This window comes from Onychostoma macrolepis, chromosome 05, assembly GCF_012432095.1.
Source record: "Onychostoma macrolepis isolate SWU-2019 chromosome 05, ASM1243209v1, whole genome shotgun sequence".
Lineage (NCBI taxonomy): Eukaryota > Metazoa > Chordata > Actinopteri > Cypriniformes > Cyprinidae > Onychostoma > Onychostoma macrolepis.
Window position 1 is genome coordinate 267,665 of NC_081159.1, and position 24,789 is coordinate 292,453.

The following is a 24,789-nucleotide window of genomic DNA, read 5'->3' on the forward strand; positions in this document are numbered from 1 at the left end:
CCTGAATTGTGCATATGAAGCAGACTCGCTCTCTTCGTCAAAATCGAGGGGTCGAGGGTCTGTCCATATAAAATATCCCTCGTCCACTTCATGAGGTGGAATGCACTTCAAAATGGCAGCGGAGATTCCCCTGGGGGGAGGGGCTTAGGGAAATTCTCGAGTGCATGTCTAAAAGTGGAGTGGAACGGCGCATGACTGCTGAATTCAGTTCTCTGTCTTAAAGGGAAAAAAAATACAAACAAAATTGTCAAATTGTCCATTAGGGTTAGGGTTAGTATTCAAGTAAAAAGTGAATGTAAACTCTTCGGAGAATATCCCCAGTATATTGAATCAGTGCAGTCAGTTTTAAAGGGACAGCAGACTAATTTAGCTATTATTGTCTGTCCTTATTGTTAATGAATCAACAAACAAAAGAGAGGAAATCACTCACTGCTCTTGCCTGAATCACTTTAGTAACCCCATAAGGATTTATCTAAATTTAATTTATATAATAATTTCGGATGTTGAATGCAAGTTCTTATAAAGAATGCACATTATAGGCCCTATAACACTGGTATTTCATTGAAAAGAGGACCGTGTTCTTGTTCCTTTATGAGAAGTGATTTTATTTCATTTTGAGATAAAGACATGTTATGTGTCACAGGAGTGACACATAACATAGGAGTGCATCATTCATATTACTAGGTTAATAGATGTTTTCTCCGGGAACATATGAGTTTGGAAATTTTAGAGAAATGCTTCATAAACGCATTACACTGTAACAAAACCCGTTAGATTTTAGTCAGATTTAATCGACTAAATCCTTCTGACATTTAGTTGACTGAAACTAGACTAAATCTAAAACAATTCAGATGACTAAAATATGACTAAAACTAAATGGTATTTTAGTCCAAAGACTGACTGACACTAAATCGAAATTTGTTGTCAAAATTAACACTGATATGCAGACACCCAGAATATCATGCAAGACTGATAACCCTCGCTTGAGAAGACCTTGGAAAGCCGAATCAGTTGCATAGCAGTGCATCAAAAAAACAGCCATTGCAACCACATAACAGCTACCCAGAATACTCTTGCAGCCACTTAGCATCCACCCACAGGAACTACATAACAACAGCAATCACCCTTACGTGTTAAAAGACTTTATTACCCTCATATCAATGCTCTGGCAAACACCGGGATGAGCAACTCCAGCCCTGGATTGCAACTCCACCTGAACACACCTAAACACACCTGAGAAATGCAACCAAAGTCTTCAGGATTGCTTGAACATCATAAGCAGATGTGTGTTTGTATAGGATTGGAGCTGAAGTCTGCAAGACAGTTGCCTTCCAGGACTGGAATCGCCCATCCATGACTTGGCAGCCCCTCTGAACAGCCCAGCACAGAGTGTTCTTATTGACACAGCTGTTCTGCTTGCATGTCTTCAGTGCTGGACATCAGCAAGCTGTCCTCTCAAGACGTGGTGCGGATGCTGCTGTCCCTCCAGCCGTTCCTGCAGGACGCGATCCAGAAGAAGAGGACGGGCAGGAGCTGGGAGAACATCCAACATGTTCAGGGTCCTCTCACATGGCAGCAGTTCCACAAGATGGCTGGACGAGGTTCTTATGGTGAGACTGTACTCATCACAACATGGCACAAGTACTCTCCATATATGTGACCCTGGACCACAAAACCAGTCATAAGGGTATTTTTTTTCGAATTTACATTTACATTTACATTTAGTCATTTAGCAGACGCTTTTATCCAAAGCGACTTACAATTGGGGAATTTATGTTGGGGAATTTAAATTTATGATTTAAACATCACTTGAAAGCTGAATAAATAAGCTTTCCATTGATGTATGGTTTGTTAGGACAATATTTGGCTGAGATGCAACTATTTGAAAATCTGGAATCTGAGGGTGCAAAAAAAAAAAAATCTAAATATTGAGAAAATCACCTTTAAAGTTGTCCAAATGAAGTTCTTAGCAATGCATATTACTAATCAATAATGAAGTTTTGATATATTTACGGTAGGAAATTTACAAAATATCTCCATGGAACATGATCTTTACTTAATATCCTAATGATTTTTGGCATTAAAGAGAAATGTATAATTTTGACCCATACAATGTATTGTTGGCTATTGCTACAAATATACCTGAGCTGCTTATGACTGCTTTTGTGCTGCAGGGTCACATTTATAAAAAATATTCACTTCACTCAGATCTTGTTGCGACTAAACATCTGCTTCCGACGGTCAGGTTCTGAGGAATCCCCAGAGCCGCTGCCGATCCCCAGCGTGCTGCTGGGATACGATCAGGAATTTCTGGCTCTGTCTCCGTTTGCTCTTCCCTTCTGGGAGAAGTTTTTGCTGGAACCATACGGAGGTCAGAGAGACGTGGCCTTCCTGGTGCTGTGTCCCAATCATAACGCCCTGCTCAGCAGTGCCAGAACCTTCTTCCAGGAGCTCAGTGCCGTCTATGAGGTAAATCCTCATCACATTCTGACCTGCTAGACATGCATTGCCCTTATGTAAATGAGCGATTCTTCAATTAGAGAGACTTTTTGTTTCATCCATGTCAGGGGTGTCCAATCCTGCTCCTGGAGGGCCAGTGTCCTGCAGAGATTAGCTCCAGTTTACCTGCCTGGATGTTTCTTATAATCCCCAAGACCTTGATTAGCTGGTTCAGTGTGTTTAATTAGGGTTGGAGCTCGACACTGGCCCTCCAGGAGCAGGATTACAGTTTTCCTCGATTGCTAACACACAATTTGTGAAACAATTCACCATTTTCTCACAACTATAAACACAATCTCAAAACTACACACCAATTTGAGCAAACTTCCAGGTCAAAGTCAAACATTTTATTCAAAAACATATTCTCTTTTGTCAGACTCAAGCTTTGGCCTCAGACGACACACACAAACCTGTCAAATACACAGAATACTTCACTGTCTAGAGAACACTAGTGAGATCAGTTCAAAACACTGTTACAAAAACCTCCTTTTGGGAAACAGGAAACATTCTGCTCATCGATGTCTGTTACAGTCTGCAGCATAAATAGAGCGCTGCAGATACAGTAAAATTCAGCAATAAACTTTACTTTCATTGCACTACTGTAAAGTGATCTTACAATAGATGACAAGCACTAGAAGAGAAAAGTTTATTTTGTGATGATTGAGTTAATTATATCGTGTACTTGTGTTTTCTAAATGAGAACATGTGTAGAGTTTTGCAGAAAACACAGAACAAATAGGAGCATGTGTGAAAGCAGGTGAAATGTGTTAAAGGTTTTGAGAAACAGGTCTTTGTTTTGAGAACTGTATGAATGGTTTGGAAAATTGGGCTAAATGAATCAGTTACAGTGTGTTAGCAATCGAAAAAAACCTGTAATGATTCCTAATCTGTGTTAAATTATGCAGTCATCACATGAAGCAGGTGCAGAGTACTTTAGATTTGTCCTGAGTTTAAGAGTTGCGGAGACAGCACTCCTCTTTCACACAGACGTGTCGGCTGGGGAAGCACCGGCCGCTGGTGCGGGTGTCCAGAGACGGGATTGTCCCGGTGGGATCAGTGCAGTGTGAGGAGGAGTCCGGTGATCAGTGGTCCTCTGGGCTCTGGACTGGACAACATCAGGAGGAAAACCTCAACAAGCTCAAACTCTACCAGCACACCTGCAGACACACACTTGGTAGGAACCTCCGCTCCTCTGGAGTCAGTCACCAATCATTCTGCCGATGCTCCTTGCCATAAAGGTGACCGTGATTTAGCCAAGTAGGATGTGTTCCTGGATCAACTTCTTTTGTTAGTCCTGGAGCAACATTCTTCTCAGACAAAACTTAATTTCTAGCGATTATTGTCGATTTGATTGCACAGATACTATTTAAACTAAACTGAGCTAGACAATGACATCTCTGAATTCAATAATGAAATGCCTTTAACTGAAAATTGAGTGTTTAATCTTATCATTATACATTACTGACACTCTATCCTCTAATTTGATACTGTTAAGTGCTTTGACACAATCTGTATTGTTAAAAGCGCTGTATAAATAAAGATGACAAACCTAACTCTTATGGTCTTTGCACACTGAGTCCGAAATTTTCGCACGTTAAGAAATAAATACGACCTCACATTGTGTCAATCACGTTTACACACTGCCTCCAAAACTCTCGTCCGTCATACAAAAAGCGTTTTTGCATCTGTAGCAAGCATTTTGATAGAAAGGATGACTAATACGAAAAAAATTAAAAACTCATACGAAAATTTCGGACTCCGTGTGGACCTTTACACCGTGTCCTAACTACACGCATCACGAGAAGATTCCAGCGACAAGCGATTTGTCTGTCCCCACCAGACACGACGCGACAGAAGCAATCAAATATCACAGCCAATCAGAAGCGTATGTGGGCGGAGCCTCTCTGGAAACGCACTGCACTCGCAATGAAATGGATAAGTTTATAATCTAATTCATAAACATTAAACTTTTTTAACACTATTAAATGTATATACTGAGTGACTGATACCATCTTTGTTCTGGAATACGTTTGTTTGTTTGTTCGCATTGAGTTCACAGTTTTAACGTGGATATTTGCTTTAATTTATTTTCAAGATCTGAGGTAAATTATCTGTTGTTGCTTTCAGTATGGTTATAAGGTCACACAAAATTATATTCAAACTCACATTAGACACGTTTAACTTTGAATAAAGCACATAATCAGTGCCTGAGATTATCACTGTCATATAGTTCGTATGCTGTTGTTCCAGGCGCCACGTCGCGGAAATAGAAACCGTTTCTAAAAAAGAAATTTCGCTTGTCGCTGTTGCAGCTGGTTACGACAAAACCTCTGATTAACATGGAAAAGATACGTTTTATCGCGTGTCGCAGCGCATGCAGTTAGGACACGGTGTTATGTCCACCCAGTCATTAACTACCCTTTAACTCACCGTTCAGTTTGCCATCTGCACAGTTTTACTCCCATTCACAGCAATTATTGTTCTCTTTTTTTGCGTCTTTGTTTGTATACCAGCATTCTTTTTCCTTCTCCCCTGACCAAGTAGTCGATTGATAAGTCCTCACTATGACATACACACACACACACACACACAGTCACACACTCTTGTTCACACAGACATATTCCAGCACTGATCCCAGTGATGTTACCAGGGTCTGATGCTGTTTGCTCACCTGCAATTTCAAAATCTGTCTACAATCCTGCTCCTGGAGAGCCATTGTCCCAAAGAGTTCAGCTTTAACTGTAACTAAACACACCTGAGCCAGCTGGTCAACACCTTCAGGATTACTAGAAACCTCCGGGCAAGTGTTTTGGGGCAGGTTGGAGCTGGACATCGACCCTCCAGGAGCTGGACTGAACTACACAGTGTAGTTAAAAAGTGGCATTGCTGTCTTTCAGGGCCGCAGCTCTCCGCCCTGACGCTGGACAGCAGCCTTCTCCTCCCTCCAAAGCCTCCACCCGCTTCTGTTCCTCTCACCCCACCAGCATCCATCCAACAGCCGGTGTCCACTGATGGAGACGGCACCTCAGGAAACACAGACGCAGGACAAGCGGTTACGGGAGACTCAAACACCACACCATCAGCAGAGAATGCCGAGAGGTGAGACAGAGCGCTGACGACTGTCTCAAACTGCAGTAAAGAATGTCATTCTGTTCATGTGTGTCCCTGATTGATAGATCTAATATATCGCATGGGTTATGTAAAAAAATCCTCCTGACCCCAATGTGGTGTGATATTTACAGTAGTCAGTCAGTCAGTCATATTTATTTATAAAGCACATTTAAAAACAACAGCTGTTGGCCAAAGTGCTGTACAAAATTAAAACATATACCAAAATACAAGAATAAACAAAACACAGCAACAGATAGTACACTACAGTTATGCCACTGTGCTCACTTGAGACCATGTGCAACAGTAAATAAGTACGTTTTAAGAAGAGACTTAAAATCAGTGTATGTTGGAGCAGATCTTATATAAAATGGCAAATTGTTCCAAAGCTGTGGGGCAGCCACTGAAAAGGCACGGTCACCTTTCAATTTCAGGCGTGTCCTTGGAACAGTCAACTGAAGACTACTGGTTGATCGAAGTTCCCTAGAAGCACTACAGTAAAACAGGAGATATATGACGGAGCCAGTCCATGCAAACCTTTGTATACAAACAGCAATGTTTTAAAATGGATACGATATTTAACTGGGAGCCAGTGAAGAGAGATCAGCACTGGCGAAATATGTTCCCTCTTTCTTGTTCCAGTTAACAATCTAGCAGCAGCATTTTGAACAAGTTGAAGACGTGAAAGTAGGGACTGTGAAATACCCGAGTACAATCCATTACAATAGTCTAATCTGGATGAGATAAAAGCATGTATTACAGACTCCATGTCTCTTAATGTTAAGAATGACTTCATCTTTGCAATATTCTTTAGCTGATAAAAACAACTTCTAACCACAGCATTGATCTGTTTATCAAAAGTCCTACACATAAAAAAAAAAAAAAATCTTTCTCCTTACTTATTCCTTCCCTTGCTAGCTTGTACTTATTTAAACAATGCCTGAGACTTGGTGTTACAAGCACTTCCTTTGTCGAATTGCCTCTTCAAGATGAATCGCTTCATGTGTTCCCCAAATTGTAAGTCGCTTTGGATAAAAGCGTCTGCAAAATGACTAAATGTAAATGTAAATGTAAATGTAAATGTAAAAGTCAAAGCAGAGTCAAAAGTAACGCCTAAGTTTCTGACATGTGAATGAAGATTACCAGATAGAGGCCCCATTATACTGGCCACAACCTCTGTAGAAGCAGGGGAGCCAAAGAGTAGGACCTCAGTCTTAGACTCATTTAACTGGAGGAAGTTGGCAGACATCCACTGTTTAACATCTCTCAGACAATCAAATAAACACTGTAGACTGGAGACATCCTTTGGGTGCAAGGGAACATAACACTGAGTATCATCTGCGTAACAATGGTATGAGACATTGTGCTTCCTAAATATAGCATACAGAGGGAGCATGTACAGAGAAAATAGAACAGGACCCAAAATTGAGCCCTGTGGAACCCCATACAAACCGGTGCACAAGATGAAGAATATCTGCCAGTCTCTACCGAGAAGGTTCAATCCTTTAAATAGGATACAAACCAACTTAAAACACAACCTTGGATCCCGATTTGCTGTAAGCGATTTAAAAGAATGCCATGATCGAGAGTGTCGAATGCCGCTAAGATCCAGCAAAATTAAAACCGCACAATTGCCAGAATCGACGATCAACAACAAGTCATTTAAAACTTTTAGCAATGCAGATTCTGTACTGTGTTGAGGTCTAAAACCAGACTGATATTTATCAAAATTACCATTTTCCTGTAGGAAAGAGGAAAGTTGATTAAAAACAACCTTCTCCAAAACTTTTGATAGAAACGGCAATTTAGAGATGGGACGGTAATTCTTAAAAACTGTTGGATCAAGATTTGTTTTTTTGAGTAGCGGCTGCACAATGGCATGCTTAAAATAAGATGGGACTTTTCCACTGATTAAACTGTTATTAATTATTGACAGTAAACTAGGAGTAATAGCGTCAAGTGTCTCTAATAAGAGACAAGGGGGGACAACATCCAAGGAACAAAAGGTGGGCTTCATTTTATGAATAATTTGCACCAAGTAACTATGAGACACTGGAGTAAATTCAGATAAATATGTAGAAATTGATGTGGACTGAGGAAGGTCAAGAGAGGAGGGAACAATACATGATCTTATATCATCGATCTTTTCAGTAAAAAACTTAAAGTTTTCACAGGCCATAGGAGACGGATCTGGATATAAATTAGACATCGGATTTAACACACTATTAATGGTATTAAATAATATTTTTGGACTATGAGCATTTTTAGCAATGAGATCAGAAAAATTATTTGCCTTTGCAATCTTAACAGTTTTTTGATAGTGAATCATACACTCTTTGACGCAATCATATGATATTTGTAATTTATCCCTCTTCCACTTCCTTTCCGCTTTTCTCCATTTCTGTCTAATCGCCCTAGTTTCATCATTAAACCAGGGATGAACACGACTTTTAGTTTTTTTCAATTTAAAAGGGGCAACAACATCAAGTATATTTGAACATAGTCCATTAAACTTATAAACCAGCTCGTCAGGATTACCTCCAAGACAGTTAGACTCTAATTCGTAAAATATAGGGGAAGTAATATAAGCATCAGAAAATTGTTTAGATGTGGATGAGTTAAAAAAGCGAGTACACCGGTATGCCGAGGCACGGTATAGTACAGGACTAGGGACAGCTGTGTTAAAAGTAATAGACTTATGATCAGACAAAAAGGATTCCTCAATACCTACATCACTAACTAAAAGGCCATAAGATAAAATTAAATCAAGTGTGTGCCCTTGGTTATGAGTAGGACCAACAACAGATTGTATGAGATTGAAGGTGTCAATAATTTGTAGAAACTCTTTAACCATAGGCTTCGAGGGACAGCAAACATGTATGTTAAAATCGCCCAATACCAAGAGCCTATCTGCATTGGGCACCACAGAGGATAAGAAATCTGAGAACTCACTTATAAAATCCTTATTGTACTTGGGGGGTCTATAAACAAGTATACATAATAGTGGATTACAGCCATCCATCTTAAATAACTGAACTTCAAAGCTAGAAAACGATTCTGAGGGGAGTAGACGGCATTTTAAATTATTTCTAAAGATAGTAGCTAAGCCCCCACCACGAGCGACTGACCTTATCGTGTTAAAAAAGTTATAATCTTTGGGACAAACTTCAGAGAGTGGACCAAGTTCACCAGCCTTTAGCCACGTCTCAGTCATAAACAGGAAGTCCAACTCATTAGATACAATTTGTTCATTAATTGCAAATGTCTTGTTTGAAATCGATCTTACGTTTAGCAGCGCCATCCTCACTTCAGTGGAGTCCATTTCCTGATGAGTGGATTGATAATCCAATGAACGAAGGTTGCGGGGATTTACTCCTCGTCTACAGACCCGTAGTCTTGGAGAAGTACTCCTTGACGAGAGCACCGATCCTAGTTGCTCCAGATAAACAGACACGGCACCGCGCTTGAGGGACGACGAATACGAGATCCGGCCATGGTCACAGCTAGAAACCAGACTCCAAGAGTCCGTATGACTCAGGCCTCCAAGCGACGACGCGCGGAGGTACCTCCTCACGCGAACCAACACACCACCGCGTGTTCCCCGTCTTCTATAGCGTTTCTTCCTCTGATGATATTCACAGTCCGGTAAGCGACGTAATTCAGATGGCAACATAGATAGGAACGGGGGATCAGGAATCTTGTACCCTCCGTGGTTTGAATCAGAAACAGTTTCTACGGTCCATCGTAGATTAAGAAGAAACGAGCGATCATAGGCAAGCACTGTAGTAACTTTTTGAGCAGACGTGCAGACAAACAAGACAAAAATACTCAATAGAGATAACACAGACACCAGGCGACGGCTTGCCAAACTCCACACTGGCGCCATCTTTCCTGTTGGAGTTGGAGTCCTCAGTAACTCACAGTAGTGTTACTCAATTATCTCAGTTATGTTTAAATTAGAGGTATTGTGCCAGCCTTGGAGTAATGCATTGCTTTAAAGAAGTCACGAACTGCCTTTTTTTTATAATTTTGTACTGTTCTCTGAGGCCCACTTATAATGTTATCAAGATTTTTACATAAAAAAACACCATAATTCAGAAGTAATAACTTATTTTCTGTCCTGTTTTTAACCCCCCTCATCAGAACGCTCTGTATGAATAGACGTGGAGGACTGTAGACTTGGAAGTAAATGCCTATGATTGGCTATTAGTTGTGTATGTTTGAGCCTTCACAGATGCATGCTGCTGTGATTTAGGTCAAAAACGCATAAATACTCAGCACATATCAAACGATCTGTAAGAAGAGATAAAGCATTAGTGTTCACATAATGAAAACAGTTACAAACACTTGTGTTGCGACATTACTCTCGGACCCAATACAGTCACACAGCATCGTCTTTTAGTTTCAAACGTTCTGAAAATCCCACGTCGAATTATGCCTTGTTTGTAAACGAATCTGCGGTAAAATTAAGTGAACAAAAGACAGAGTTCTTACTGATGCGGTCTGGATCTTTATTAATAATAAAGTTCATCCACTCTCTTGGCACTGCACAGCGTCTTGTCTTCAGAGCATTTTTATTGTTTGGTTTCTGAGTAGACCTGCGTTTGCCTCTATCGTAACAATACATGTACGAATTTGTGGGTGGGGCTAAACAGCCAGTGCTGTATAATCGGTGGGCGGTGCTAAACAGGAAGCGACGTTGATTCGGTGGGCAGGGCTAAATAGGCAGTGATGTAGTATTTGTGGGTGGGGCTAAACAGACTGATGTAGAAGCAGGCGTTGATCTTCTTCTGAGGAGGCGGGGTTTATCCACACTATTACATCATAGAGTAGAACATTCCACAAGCTGTCGTTTTGACAGACTGCCTTCATAAGCTGTTTTTAAACTAATAAGAAAGTATTGAGTTCCGAAACTTACAGGATGTTTTTTTATAGTACAATGACAAATGTTATGTCAAAATATCAAGGGAATTTTTGTTTCTGAGTTCATGACCCCTTTAAGGTCAGTTGTGATAATTAACAATTTTCTCAGGGCTGTAACTGCATATCTATATTGGGGCTAATCGTTTAAGAATCGACCGATGAAAAACCCAAAGTTGTATCTTGTACATTTTTCAAAATGTTCATCAGAATCCTTTTCAAGTGAACAGAGAATAAAGTGTGACGTACAATTTACAATTATGTATATAATCACTCAACTTATGAATATGATTATCATCCAGTCATCCTTATTCATTGTTATTGTTAGTTACTAATGATTGCAGTTGGAGATTAATGTCATTGTTATTGTAGCTCGGCAGAGAGGGACCGGATTGGCATTCCGACAGGGGCGGAGTCAGCGGATAGCCACGCCCACCTACCAGCCATCGTGCTTTATGTGGTGGATCCCTTCCTGTGTCCGGGGGCGGGGCCAGGAGCCGAAGAGGGCGGGGAGAAGAGCGTGTGGCTTCTAGCGCTGCTGCGCTGCTACACAGAGATGCTGAGCGCGCTTCCCGAGAGCATTCAGTCTGCGCTGGTGCTGCAGGTCAGGACAGGTCCATCCTAACGAGCGTTTCACGAATCATTAGTGGTGCGTCAGCAGTTAATTCTGGTTTGCAGGTGTTGCCGTGTCAGCATCTGTTGCAGCCGGCCGGCGGAGAGAGTCCTGAGTTCCTGCAGCTCCTGCGATCGCTGGCCTTCTCCACATACTCACAGAGCCGCCGCATGTTTCCCAGACAGACGAGCATCAGGTCCCTCACTGGATTCGGCCCCGCGTCCACCGCACAGGCAGCGCTCAGGAGCCCCGAGGTCACGCTTGATTATACTGGGTCTGCTCTGGATGTGCACTGCAAAAAAAGGCTCATTGTACTTAGTATTTTTGTCTTGTTTCTAGTCAAAATATCTAAAATGTTATACGGTAGGGGGCGCTATCACACATCTCCTGAATGAGTCTAGAAAGTGCCGACGCAGGCCAGGAAGATCTCATATGTGAGCATATGCATATGCAAAATAATGCGATCATCAACTCTAACCGCATATAAATGAAAAGGTTTTTTTTCCCCAGGAAATGAGACTAAATATCTTGCGTCTTTTTGCTCATCTAGTAAATGCATCTTGATTGCATCTTCTACAAACAAGACAAAAATACTAGGATAAGCCTTTTGTTTGCAGTGTGAGTGACGTGTTGTGATGGAAAAACATTAAATCACTCTCGTAATAAACAAAAGTGTCTAGACTGCATGTGCTCGCTGTGTGTGTGTGTAAACGCATGCTATGACATGGCTTTATTTGAGGGAGACCCTTTTCTATATGTACTTTATATTGATGTTTATTCATTTAGCTGATGCCTTTATCCACAAAATCACAAAACAAACTAAACTAAAGTGAGACATTGCAAAAGACACATCAAACATGTCGGTCTAGTACAGTGTTTTCCTGGAGACCTCGACAACGAACATTTTCAAGCGGAACAGATAAGAAATGTTTATCTAGTGCATATTTTCATGTTACAAAATTGTTTGTTTACACTGCTACAGTAACACATTACAGGACACAAGCGATCTTGTGCTGGAAAGCTGAATGTGGATTTGTAGATGGATTGCACAAATGATGGTTCTTGTGTGATTTGACTGCTGTTATGTTGCAAAAACAAACAAACACATTTAGTTCTTTTAATTAGTATCGTTGTACAATGATAATAAATACTTTATAATTAAACAACTTTTCTGTTACATTTGAAAAAGTATCTTTTGATTAATAAAAACTTTTATTTATCAAGTACACATTAAACAGATAAAAAGTCATGTAAAGACATTTATAATGTTCCGAAATATTTCTATTTCAAATAAATGCTGTTCTTTTGAACTTTCTATTCATCTGTGAATCCTGAGAAATAAAATGTATCACTGTTTCCACAAAAATATTGTGCAGCGCAACTGTTTTCAACATTAATAATAACCAGGAATGTTTCTTAAGCAGCAAATCAGCATATTAGAATAATTTCTGAAGATCATGTGACACTGAAGACTGGAGTAATGATGCTGAAAATACAGCTGCGCATCACAGAAATAAATTACAGTTTAACAGATATTCACATAGAAAACATTACAATTTCATATTTTAAATTGTAATAATATTTCACATTTTTACTCTTTTTATTGTATATTTGATCAAATAAATGCAGCCTTGGTGAGCAGAAGAGACATAAAATCTAGTGTATTTACAATCAAACCAAAAAGTATTCAGACACAAGATATAACTTTTGATTTTTTTATTAGTGGGTGCAGGACACTATAGTTCATAAATGTAAGTGAGGATAGCAAAATAAAGTAAACGGTGACATACGCAAAAATTCATAACACCAGTAAAATTGCAAAAAATTTGGGACCAAAAATTATTCAAGCACTTTGACCTGAGCACGTTTTGTTTAAGTGTTTTTCTTTAATTGCTAATGCGAGCTTTTTACACCAAGACTGAACAAAATGAAGCATTGCTTGGTAATTGGTTGAGCTAAATAGGTATTATCTAATTGTGTTCTTAAATTTGACACAGTTTAACTCTTGAGTTCTCGTCATATTTTATTACCATTTTCTAAGCTATAGCAAATAAACTGTGATAATGTGAGAAATGTTGAAGGTGTCTGAATACATTTTGGTTCGACTGTATATGTTATGTAGGTTCATGTCATTTGTATACTTAGTGTTTTCTCATAGTGAGTGATGTTTGGTGTGTGTGTTACAGAGCCCCAGTGTGACGCGTCTGTACTGTCCTGCCTTTATCCTGGCTCCGTGGCGCAGCAAACCGGCCGAGGCGGGCGACGTGTCTTGGGACGCTCCCTCGCGCTGTAACGTTCTGTTCGTGGGATACTGTCTGTCTCACGACCAGCGCTGGATCCTGGGCTCCTGCACGGATCAGCAGGGCGAGCTGCTGGAGACCTGCGTCATCAACATCCACCTGCCCAACAGGTGAGGCCTGTTCACTCCAGCTCACCTGCCTTCTGTTCCGTCTAAACAAACACAGCCTCTTCTCTCTTTACTCGCAGAGCCCGGCGGCCCAAGGTCTCTCCTCGGAAAACTGGCCTCCAGAAGTTATGGGAATGGTGCGTGGGCGTTATGCAGATGACATCACTGTCGTGGAGGATCGTGATTGGTCGTTTGGGAAGACTGGGCCACGGGGAACTGAAAGGTGTGAGTGTTTACAGTTTTTTTTTCAACTGCTTACACACTAAATCTTTCCTTGTCACACAGTTTCTGAAAGCTGACACACCAGATCTGCAAAAACAGACTGATTCTCAGCCTTTGACTCGGTTTTTAATTAAAACACAACACACAATTCTCTATGTAACACACACAAATCTATCAGGAATTTTTTTTTTTTTTCAGCTGCTTGCACACATTTTCAAAACATTGCCTCTTTTTTTTCCAAACTTTACACACAAGTCCAAGAATTGCACACAAAATGCAAAATGCCTCGCATCTCTTGCAAAAAGAAGCACTTCATTCAAAATATCACAAACACATCTCAACAGCAAACATTTGCAAACACCTTTGCCATAATATTAATTCCTGTTAGATTTGTGTGTGTTACAGAGAGAACTGTGTGTTGTGTTTTGCAAAAAGTGTTTTCTGAAATTGAAAACCGAGTCAAAGGCAGAGAATCAGTGTCTGTTTTGCAGATCTGGTGTGTGTTTCTGCTGTTTGAGTGACAGCTTTCAGAAACTGTGTGACAAGCAAAGATTCTGTGTGTAAGCAGCTGAAAAAAAAGCTAATATTATTGCAAAGGAGTTTGCAAATGTTTGCTTTTGAGATGTGTTTGTAATATTTTGAATGCAGTGCTTCTTTTTGCAAGAGATGTGAGGCATTTTGCATTTTGTGTGCAATTCTTGGACTTGTGTGTAAAGTTTTGAAAAAAAGATGCAAAGTTTTGAAAATGTGTGCAAGCAGCTGTAATACTCTCTCGCTCTCTTTCAGACTGGAGTGTGCTGCTGGGCGAGCATTCTCTGCATTCGATTGGCCGCCAGCTGCGGGAGGCGTGTCTTGTGTGTGGTCTGTCCGCTGCTGATTCGCCGTCTGTTCTCAGCGCCTGCCTGGTTTCTGTGGAGCCGCAGGGATCTTTTGTGGTGATGCCAGGTGAAGCCTGCTCTTCTGTGTGAGCTGCTGCTGCTGCTGTTCTGGGGTTAGAAGTGTCAGAAAGTGCAGCATGTACTTTTAAATGTTTCTACTGCTGTGTTTTTGCAGCAGTGAGCAGTGTAGCCAATCACAGACAGGCCTGTGAGCACATGAATGCAGTGACCAATCAGAGCTCTTTAAATGAGCCAATCAGTGATGATGAGCAGCGGGGCTGAAGCGTCTGATCCGCAGTTGTATGTTTCTTAGTGATGGAAATTTTATTCTTTCCAGGGATTCGTTCATTTTCAGTTCGTTCACCAAAATGATTCGTTCAGATTCGTTCACGGATTTCTTCAAATTACATATATACGCCAGCAGGGGGCGAAAAAGAGTGTCTTATGTGTCATGTCTAAAGTAAACGATTGTAGCCTACTGCATTACTACTTGCTGCAAAAAACTGATTTGACTTTATTAAAATGTGTAATCTACTCATTAAATAAATAAAATGGGTTCAGATGACCAAAACATAAGGTTTTCTTGCATAATTATTTTTTTAATTGTTTGGTCGGACTTTTACACATTCATAAAATTGTTAATTAAAATTCAAATTCAATTAAAAACTGTCGTGTGTGTGTGTGTGTGTGTGTGTGTGTGTGTGCAGATGCGGTGACGATGGGCTCAGTGTTCGGCCGCAGCACTGCTCTGAACCTGCAGACGTCTCAGCTCAACACTCCTCAAGACGCCTCCTGCACACACATCCTGGTGTTTCCCACCTCCTCCACCACACAGGTGCCCCCCAGCACCTACCCCGCTGAAGACAACCCCGGTACACACACACACACACACACACACACAATAATTATACCTGAAGAGGTGCAGCGTCTGAAACTACTACTAGATACAGTGTGTACCTTTCAGAAAGACGATCAAGAGCCATAAAATATAGAACAAATCACTCAAACAACGCAGTAAACAAACAGATCTTAAACATTCAATCCATGAACTCAAGCCCTGGAATCATTCATACCACCTTACAGATGCTCTTTATTTTACACTGCTTTTGGGTTATTTATACTAGCTGTACATTGTAGGCGCCGTACTGTAAACATGGTTTTGATTTGTTTTCAGACTGAGTGACAGGTCACAGATTATGAATATAAACTAAAGCTGGGTTTGTATTCATGCATGTTTCATAATGTCACCAGCAGGCGGCGCTGTTATTCTTACAACACAACAGTAGCCTTTATTTATCTCAAAAAAGACAAATCTTTTTGCCACAAAAATCCCTATTAAAGAATAAAATTCAGCAAAAGACAATCACAATTATATGACAAAAACCATAACAAGTTCAGCATCCAGATGAGTCTTTCACAACAACTAAAGTCAGTCCTGTGATGAAAACATTAAGTTTCTGTAAAATCTCCCAGGTTGTTGTGGCTTTGATTGTAATTGATGGTTAAATACATTCATGTTGTTTATGATATCTTAATATCGTCATGCCTTTATAGTTGTATTTATAACATTAGAGCCGGACGATAATAGAGTTACATTTTGCAACAAAATAAACAATCAAGTCAAGTCACCTTTATTTCTATAGTGCTTTATACAATACAGAGACAGCTTTAGTGTCAACAGGAAAATAGTATGTTGATAATGCAAGAGGACAATAGTAAACACTCAGCTTTCCAGTTTAAGTCAGTTCATCATTGATTCAGTGATGTCAGTGTCAATCAAGCAGATAACATATCTGACCCTGGAGTACAAAACCAGTCATAAGGGTCAGTTTTTTTTTTTTAATTGAGATTTATACATCATCTAAAAGCTGAATAAATAAGCTTTCCATTGATGTATGTTAGACAATATCTGGCTGAGATACAACTATTTGAAAATCTGGAATCTGAGGGTGCAAAAAAATCAAAATATTGAGAAAATCAGTATTAAAGTTGTCCAAATGAAGTTCTTAGCAATGCATATTATTAATCAAACATTAAGTTTTGATAGGTAGGAAATTTACAAAATATCTTCATGGAACATGATCTTTACTTAATATCCTAATGATTTTTGGCACAAAAGAAAAATGTATAATTTTGACCCATACAATGTGTTGGCTATTGCTACAAATATATCTGTGCTACATTTGATATATAGTTTATATATCGCTTGACCAGAAATGAAACAAAGAGTAGTTTGTGCATTAACCCAGGCGAATTACCTATGCAAATTACCATGTTCAGAGACAAGGAGTCGTAAAACTTTCCCTCCAAAAGTTCAAGACACCATTAGCTCTTTGACATCCCAGAGGTGTGACCTCTATAGCAGATAAAGCTCTCACATCAGTGATGCCCAGCCAGTCTGCGGGTTCTTTCAGATACTGAGAAGATGAGGATGTGAGCTAGAACTCTTCTGGACCCTTAAGTTTTTGTGCCAGGCCTTGCGGCCTTGACTTTCCATTCAACCAAGGATCCTCGGATCTCAGCAGATCTCTTTCCTAGCTCTTTTTCCCTTTCCACTTGGGAAGAAACTCCCAATTACCACCGAGCCAGAATAACATCTTTTGGAGTTAATCACCCTTCAAACCCGGAAGAACTTGAAGAACTCCAACACCACCAAACCTCAAAACCATCAAGATTTTCATCCGAGACTGCATCCGGACACTTGTCAATGACTAAGGCAAAGCAAGTATCGTACATTTAACTAAATGAAACAGAGGTTTAGTATAAGTTATAAACGGCGCTGATGGTTTTACTCCGGCGGTTAACTGACTCTTTCCATAACTGCATTCTCTGGTTTCTCTACTGGCTTCACTCATCCACTTTAGCTCCCCTTTGTATGTACGCGTGAGTGTATGTTTATTTGTTTGTTTGTTTAGATTAGTTATGTGTTAGCGTTTAGTTAATAAAAGTTGTGTGCACAAATTACATGAGTTTCTGGTTCTGCCTTGCGAATTAATGTCTCTTTATGATTTTGACCCTCGCTACATGCTCTAATGCATTAATAGGGAAGCATTTGCTGTGGCCACGGAAATATCCTTTCTTAGAGTTCACTGGACGAACAGATAAGTTGATGGCAATTTAATTCTTCTACTGTTGTTACTGTCAGCTGATATAAATAATTGTAATTAATCATAATTAATTGTGATTATTTATATACATTTCCCTTTTGAGCTGATTTGCAACAATACTTATCTTGCTGGATCTGTCCGCTGCTTTTGACACGGTTAACCACCAGATCCTCCTGTCAACCCTAGTGGTAAAGGGCATCTCAGGAATCACACTCCAGTGGTTTGAGTCTTACTTGCCAGATATGTCCTTCAAGGTATCTTGGAGAGGTGAGGTGTCCAAGTCGCAACATCTAGCTACTGGGGTGCCTCAGGGCTCAGTTCTTGGACCACTTCTCTTCTCTGTCTACATGGCATCACTAGGTTCTCTCATTCAGAAACATGGCTTTTCATATCACTGCTATACTGATGACACTCAACTCTACCTCTCATTCCATCCTGATGATCCGAAGATAGCTGCTCGCATCTCAGCTTGTCTAACTGACATTTCTTGCTGGATGAAGGATGATCACCTTCAACTCAACCTTGCCAAGACAGAACTGCTTGTGGTTCCAGCAAACCCATCGTTTCATCACAATTTCACCATCCAGTTAGGCACATCAACCATAACTCCTTCAAAAACAGCCAGAAACCTTGGAGTTATGATTGATTGATCAGTTGACTTTCTCAGATCACATTGCTAAAACTGCCCGGTCCTGAAGATTTGCTTTATTCAACATCAAGAAGATCAGGCCCTTTCTCTCAGAACATGCTTCACAACTCCTTGTTCAAGCTCTTGTTCTGTCCAGACTGGACTATTGCAATGCTCTCTTGGCAGGTCTTCCAGTCAGTTCTATCAGACCTTTACAATTAATCCAGAACGTGGCTGCAAGATTAATTTTTAATGAGCCAAAAAGAACCTCACCTCTGTTTATTAATTTGCACTGGCTACCAATAGCTGCTCACATAAAATTCAAGGAATTAATGTTTGCCTACAAAACCACCTCTGGCTCTGCACCCCTTTACCTAAATTCATTACTTCAGACTTATGTGCCTCTAGAAGCTTGTGTTCTGCAAGTGAATGATGCATTATTGTTCATCCCAGAGAGGCACAAAATCACTTTCACAGACTTTTACATGAAATGTTCCCATCTGGTGGAATGACCTGCTTAACTCAATCCCAGCAGCTGAGTCCTTAGTCACCTTCAAGAATCGGCTAAAAACACATCTCTTCCATCTTTATTTGACCTTTAACTCTAGCTCTCTCTATTCTAATTATATTCTTAAAAAAAAACTAACACTAGCTTTTCTAATATTTTTGTATTCTATCTGTTTTCTTTTTATTATATAATTAAAAAACAAACAAACCTTGCTACGTGTACTGCGTTAAGCGAACTGAGACTTGTTATAGCACTTGCATATTATTGCTCTTTTGTTGATTTTGATTGCTTCCATTGTCCTCATTTGTAAGTCGCTTTGGACAAAAGTGTCTGCGCAACTGAATGGTTTCAGCTCTCTGCCTTGTAAACAACTCCTAATTAATGCCATTAACATATGAAAGATCACAAGTCATCATCCAAATCCTTTAATATAGAACAGTGAGCTGCAAGAACAGCTTACATTTCCAAAAACCTGCAGTACTGTAGAAAGTGTGTCCGTCTGCTCAGACCCTAACGTAACGCTAAGCACTTTTCCACGTCAAAGACAGTTTTAAAAATATGAGTGCTGGCGTGGATTTAAGCGTATGCACACTTCAAGATCATATCTGTTCATATGCACGCTTTATAAATGAGGCCCCAGATGCGGAATGAGTGTGATTACTGTGTCTCTGTGCGTCCTGCAGACGATATGTTTGGTTTGCCCTTCCCCGACGAGCTGGAGAGCGACATCGGTCACGATGACATGATGCTGCTGACCGGAACGCTGCAGCCATCTCCTGCTCCGTCGCCTGGATCTCCGTCCGGCCTGGGCTCCGGGTCACATCTCCAGCACCCACGGGTGGGTCCGAGCGCTCGATCCGCTCCCGTGCGTCTCGCTGTGGACACCTGAGTCAATCTGTGTGTGTTTGCAGGGTCCGGGCGAGCGCCTGCTGTCCCGGGACGCTCCGGAGGAACTGAAGCAGCAGCCGCTGGCTCTGGGGTATCTGGTGTCCACGGCTCCGGCCCACGGCCTGCCGCACTGGTTCTGGGCGTCCTGTCCTCAAGCGCAGCATCAGTGTCCGCTCTTCCTCAAGGTACGAGCCCATAGACACCTCAAGTCAAGTCACCTTTACTTATATAGCGCTTCATACTGTACTAATTGTGTCAAAGCAGCTTTACAGTGTCAACAGGAAAATAGTGTCAATAATGCAAGAAGACAATGACAAAGAGACATTTTCCAGCTAAAGTGATTGAGTGATGTCATCATCCAGTTCAGCTCTCTTCTGTCTGTGCAATCAGCCAACTAAGCAAGCCAGAGGAACCAAAACCTTGGGAGAAACCAGGCTCACTTCTCCTCTGGCCAGATGTCTGTGTCTGTGTCTGCTAGGGCTGGAACAACAAATCGATGCATCGCGAATCGAGTAATTATTACGCATCGATTCTGAGATTTTCGGAATGCATCACAATTCTCTCTGGAATGGATTCTGAGACAGCACTGCAGTTTAGAAACAGCTGTACTCTGCTTGTTTCCCGTTCCTGACACACACACCACTTGAACCTAAAATAATCATTTACACCGTTTGAAAAGGTTAAAGCGAATTCCAAGTGTGTTCATAGTGGGCTGTTTTACATTAATCTCACATCACAAAAGCCGAGGTGCAAGTACATTTAATCACTTAGACACAAGCGCTCTTCTTCGTGAGCATTTGAGTGTGCGGTTAAAAACTAAGCTCAGAATTGATTCTAGAGAGAATCGTGATGCATTCCGAAAATCTCAGAATCGATCCACGAATCGCGGTGCATCGCTTTATTTTCCCAGCTCTAATGTCTGCTTCATTTGTTTTCTCGCTGAACGCCAGTCATCGCTCAACACCGGCAGAAACGTGCTCTGTTATGTCAAATGTTTGTCATAAATGTCAGACAATATCTGGCTGAGATACAACTATTTGAAAATCTGGAATCTGAGGGTGCAAAAAAAATCAAAATATTGGGAAAATCACCTTTAAAGTTGTCCAAATGAAGTTCTTAGCAATGCATATTACTAATCAAAAATGAAGTTTTGATATATTTACGGTAGGAAATGAACAAAATCGCTTTCTCCAGCTACATCTACATTGATGCATTTGACAGACGCTTTTATCCAAAGAGACTTAAGTTTCATTCCATGTGCACACTTAATCAGTTCATGCATTTCCTGGGAATCGAACCCATGACCTGGTGTTGCTAGTGCTACGATCTCCTGTATGAGCGACAGGAATGCAAGTAAACACGTGGCACATCTCGTCCTGTGAGTGAATCATTTCAAGTGTGTTTGTGTGTGTGTTTACAGGCGTCTCTGCATCATCACATCTCCATCGCTCAGACGGACGATCTGGTGTCTGGTAAGACGTCTTCACGGATTCACCCGCTGGACTCCAAAACCACCTCAGACGTGCTCAGGTCAGTAGTAGTGATGGGAGAAACAACCTTTTTTGAACCAATGATCCACTGTTTCGAACCGCTCGGAACCCCACACGCTAGTGACACCTACTGGTCAAAAGTGTGCAAGTGCAACAAAAACTCAGGCTAAAACATGCATAAAACAGCTTTCAAAAACCCATTACAAATGTTTTCTTGAAAGTATAATAAATTAAATGTAATAAAAATAGTAAAATACCTCTAAATATGAAGTCTATGTATAATATGTGTTTTTTAAATGTTTTATATTGATTTGCAAGGCTTGCTTTGTTTGTTTTATGGACAGCTTCTATATAGAGGCCTGTAAGAGACTATTAACTACTCCTCATCCTTTAATTACACAAATGTCTTGTTAGAGATAGAGATCTTGTAGAGATCAGAGACGCTGGTTCAATGGTTCGCCGCTGGGGGGCGATCTCAATGAATTCCCATGATTCACAGGTTTAAAGAGATCATTGCCCCCCAGCGGCAAACCACTGAGATTTCGAAACGGTTACGACGGAACGAAGCCTCGTTTACTGAAATCACATGCCTTTGTCAGTTTGATACGCAATCTGGACCACTGTTTCGAAACAACTGATTCACAAAAGTTTCAAAGCTTCACGACGCAGTGATTCGTGAGCGCCCATCACTAGTCAGTAGTAGTGAATGATTCCTTAACTTTGAACCGGCGTAATGAGTCGTCTCAGAGTGATTCGTTCGTTCGTCACATGACAGCTACATGAGCAAAAAAAAAAGAGAGCTTCAGACGCCATCAGGCTTCATAACTAGCTTCACCTGAGAGATTGAGGAGAGGTTTGCGCTGGTCTTCAGAGATTGAGGTGTGTGTGTCTGTGTTTCAGGTTTGTTCTGGAGCAGTATAACGCTCTGTCCTGGCTCACCTGCAGTCCTTCCGCTCAAGACCGCCGCTCCTGCCTCCCCGTTCACTTCACCGTCCTCTCGCAGATGTACAACGCCATCCTCCAGCTCCTGTAGACCTCAGACGGGACACAGAGTCCTCCAGGCTCCTACAGGAGGAGCAGACGCTGGAGACGTTTGAGAAACACACTGCCAACTCATGCTACAGAAATCCTTCAGAGAGAGAGATGAAGTATAATCATCTATATGTGACTCTGGACCACAAAGCCAGTCATAAGGGTCAATGTTTTGAAATTGAGGTTTATACATCATCTGAAAGATGAATAAATCATCTTTCCATTGATGTATGGTTTGTTAGGATCGGACAATATTTGTCTGAGATGCAACTATTTGAAAATCTGGAATCTGAGGGTGCAAAAAAATCTAAATATTGAGAAAATCACCTTTAAAGTTGTTCAAATGAAGTTCTTAGCAATGCAAATTACTAATTAAAAATTAAGTTTTGATATATTTACGGTAGGAAATTTACAAAATATCTTCATGGAACATGATCTTAATATCCTAATGATTTTTGGCATAAAAGAAAAATGTATAATTTTGATCCATACAATGTATTGTTGGCTATTGCTACAAATATAGCTGTGCTGCTTATGACTGCTTTTGAAGATTTAATTTGCAAAAACAGATAACTTTTATTTTCAAAAATCATGTTTTTTTGTGTTAGTTAGCTGTTTGTTATTTTTTAGCCTAGCCAAAAAAACTCAACTGCAGTTTCATTGAGATTAATTGGAATGCACAATGAAAAAACAACATGATTTTTGAGAATTGTTAAAAATGTTATCCGTTTATCAGTTATCTGTTTTTGCAAATGAACTCTTCTTTTGTGCTCCAGGGTCACATAATAAAAACAGAGCAGCATTATGTTTCTGATGGGTTCTCATAAAAAGGCACTTTTATGAGCCGACATCGAACTGATGAACTTGATAAGGAACGCCTGATGTGTGTTCATTGTGTTAAAGCATTGGCAGAGAATTGTTTTTATTAAACTTTTGAATCGATTTAATCAAGCTCTTTTTTCCAGAATCACAATGGAAGCCTTGAAATCAAACTCTAATTTTAAACGATGCTGAAATGCCATGTTTCTATATGAACTGTCGACACATTATAAAACCTTTATGAATGACAGTGCAATGTTATTTTGGCTTATGAAATGTCTTCAATCCTTTTATTATTTAATAATGCAGCACAAATTATATTTATAAAGCCTTTTTTGCTAAATAAACTTGAATAGGCGATAGAGGTCATTCAGCATAAAACTTTTAACTGATATGCATTATTTGCGATTTGCTTTTTAAAGATGTCAAATCGGTCCATCGACACTTTTCTGCAGTTTTCATATTTCTTAAAACTGTACATTTTGTGTCAGTTTGATTTGTTTTATTCTACATGACTCCTATGAAGTTTTTTTTTTTGCATTTTAAAATATGAATACAGTATATATATATAAATAAATATATGTAACGTTACTCAAATACAGCCAAGGGTGCGTTTCCAGCGTGTGACTCTTACTTGCCGTTTGTTACTCAATCATCATTTGAATATGACTCGACAATGATTTGTATCTTTTACACGTTTTTTTAAAGTAAACGACTGACATATGAATGTTGACCTGTGTGTGTTTTTCTTGTAGACAGTCGTTGCAGCACAGTTCTGTGTTCTGCTCTGTTCTCTGTCACGTCTGCAGCATCTCTGAAATGATCAGGTGTAAATATAAGTCTTGAGATTCAGGAGAAACTCCTGAATTTGGGTTTCTCTGCTGTTATTGGTCGCTGAGGGAGTTAAACTATTGAGGCAAGAAGATTTCAGATTCGTGTTTCATGAAACGTTCTGCCGAACGAAAGCACAGCTATTGAAGAGCGGACAGATCTCAAAGACGTGAAGGTCTCAGCAAACTCACAATTTAACAGAGACACAGAAAACACTTCATTTCTATTCTAGCTAAACCTGCCATGTACTGTTTAGTAAAGGCATGGAAAATGATTCAGAATCAGTTGTTTTTAGTCAGAACATTTAAAAAAACATTTGAGTTGGTTACACTTTCTTTAAGTTGATGTACTATACGTGACCCTGGAGCACAAAACAAAAAAGCTGAATAAATAATCTTTTCATTGATGTATGGTTTGTCTGAGATACAACTATTTGAAAATCTGGAATCTGAGGGTGCAAAAAAATCTAAATATTGAGAAAATCACCTTTAAAGTTGTTCAAATGAAGTTCTTAGCAATGCATATTACTAATCAAAAATATATTGTTTTGATATATTTACGGTAGGAAATTTACAAAATATCTTCATGGAACATGATCTTTACTTAATATCCTAATGATTTTTGGCATAAAATAAAAATGTATAATTTTGACCCATACAATGTATTGTTGGCTATTGCTACAAATATAGCTGTGCTGCTTATGACTGCTTCTGTGCTGCAGGGACACAAAGGGTTAAACACTTTCGTCTGCTTCATTTCTTGCATTTTCGATTTATTTTTAATTATTTACTTGTCTGGGGTTAATCAGTGCAAATTCTACGAACTATGCAAAAATGAGC

The 24,789-nt window shown here is 40.0% G+C and overlaps 1 protein-coding gene across 7 annotated transcripts in view; it reads left to right on the forward strand.

Annotated features, from left to right (window-relative positions):
* The window catches only part of LOC131540893 (mediator of RNA polymerase II transcription subunit 13-like), a 59,875-nt gene extending 36,633 nt beyond the window's left edge, over positions 1–23,242 (forward strand). For 6 of the 7 annotated variants that reach the window (XM_058776245.1, XM_058776246.1, XM_058776248.1 and 3 more), the window contains 14 exons: positions 1,431–1,610; positions 2,246–2,469; positions 3,487–3,673; positions 5,397–5,598; positions 10,900–11,131; positions 11,206–11,394; positions 13,327–13,550; positions 13,628–13,770; positions 14,556–14,714; positions 15,355–15,519; positions 19,574–19,728; positions 19,802–19,963; positions 21,199–21,308; positions 22,169–23,242. In XM_058776245.1, the coding sequence (XP_058632228.1) occupies positions 1,431–1,610; positions 2,246–2,469; positions 3,487–3,673; positions 5,397–5,598; positions 10,900–11,131; positions 11,206–11,394; positions 13,327–13,550; positions 13,628–13,770; positions 14,556–14,714; positions 15,355–15,519; positions 19,574–19,728; positions 19,802–19,963; positions 21,199–21,308; positions 22,169–22,301 (2,465 nt within the window). In that variant the 3' untranslated portion in view covers positions 22,302–23,242. Of the gene's footprint in view, positions 1–1,430; positions 1,611–2,245; positions 2,470–3,486; positions 3,674–5,396; positions 5,599–10,899; positions 11,132–11,205; positions 11,395–13,326; positions 13,551–13,627; positions 13,773–14,555; positions 14,715–15,354; positions 15,520–19,573; positions 19,729–19,801; positions 19,964–21,198; positions 21,309–22,168 lie in introns of those variants that run through there. The other variant, XM_058776252.1, reaches the window with a different exon arrangement.
* Positions 23,243–24,789: the final 1,547 nt, after the last annotated feature.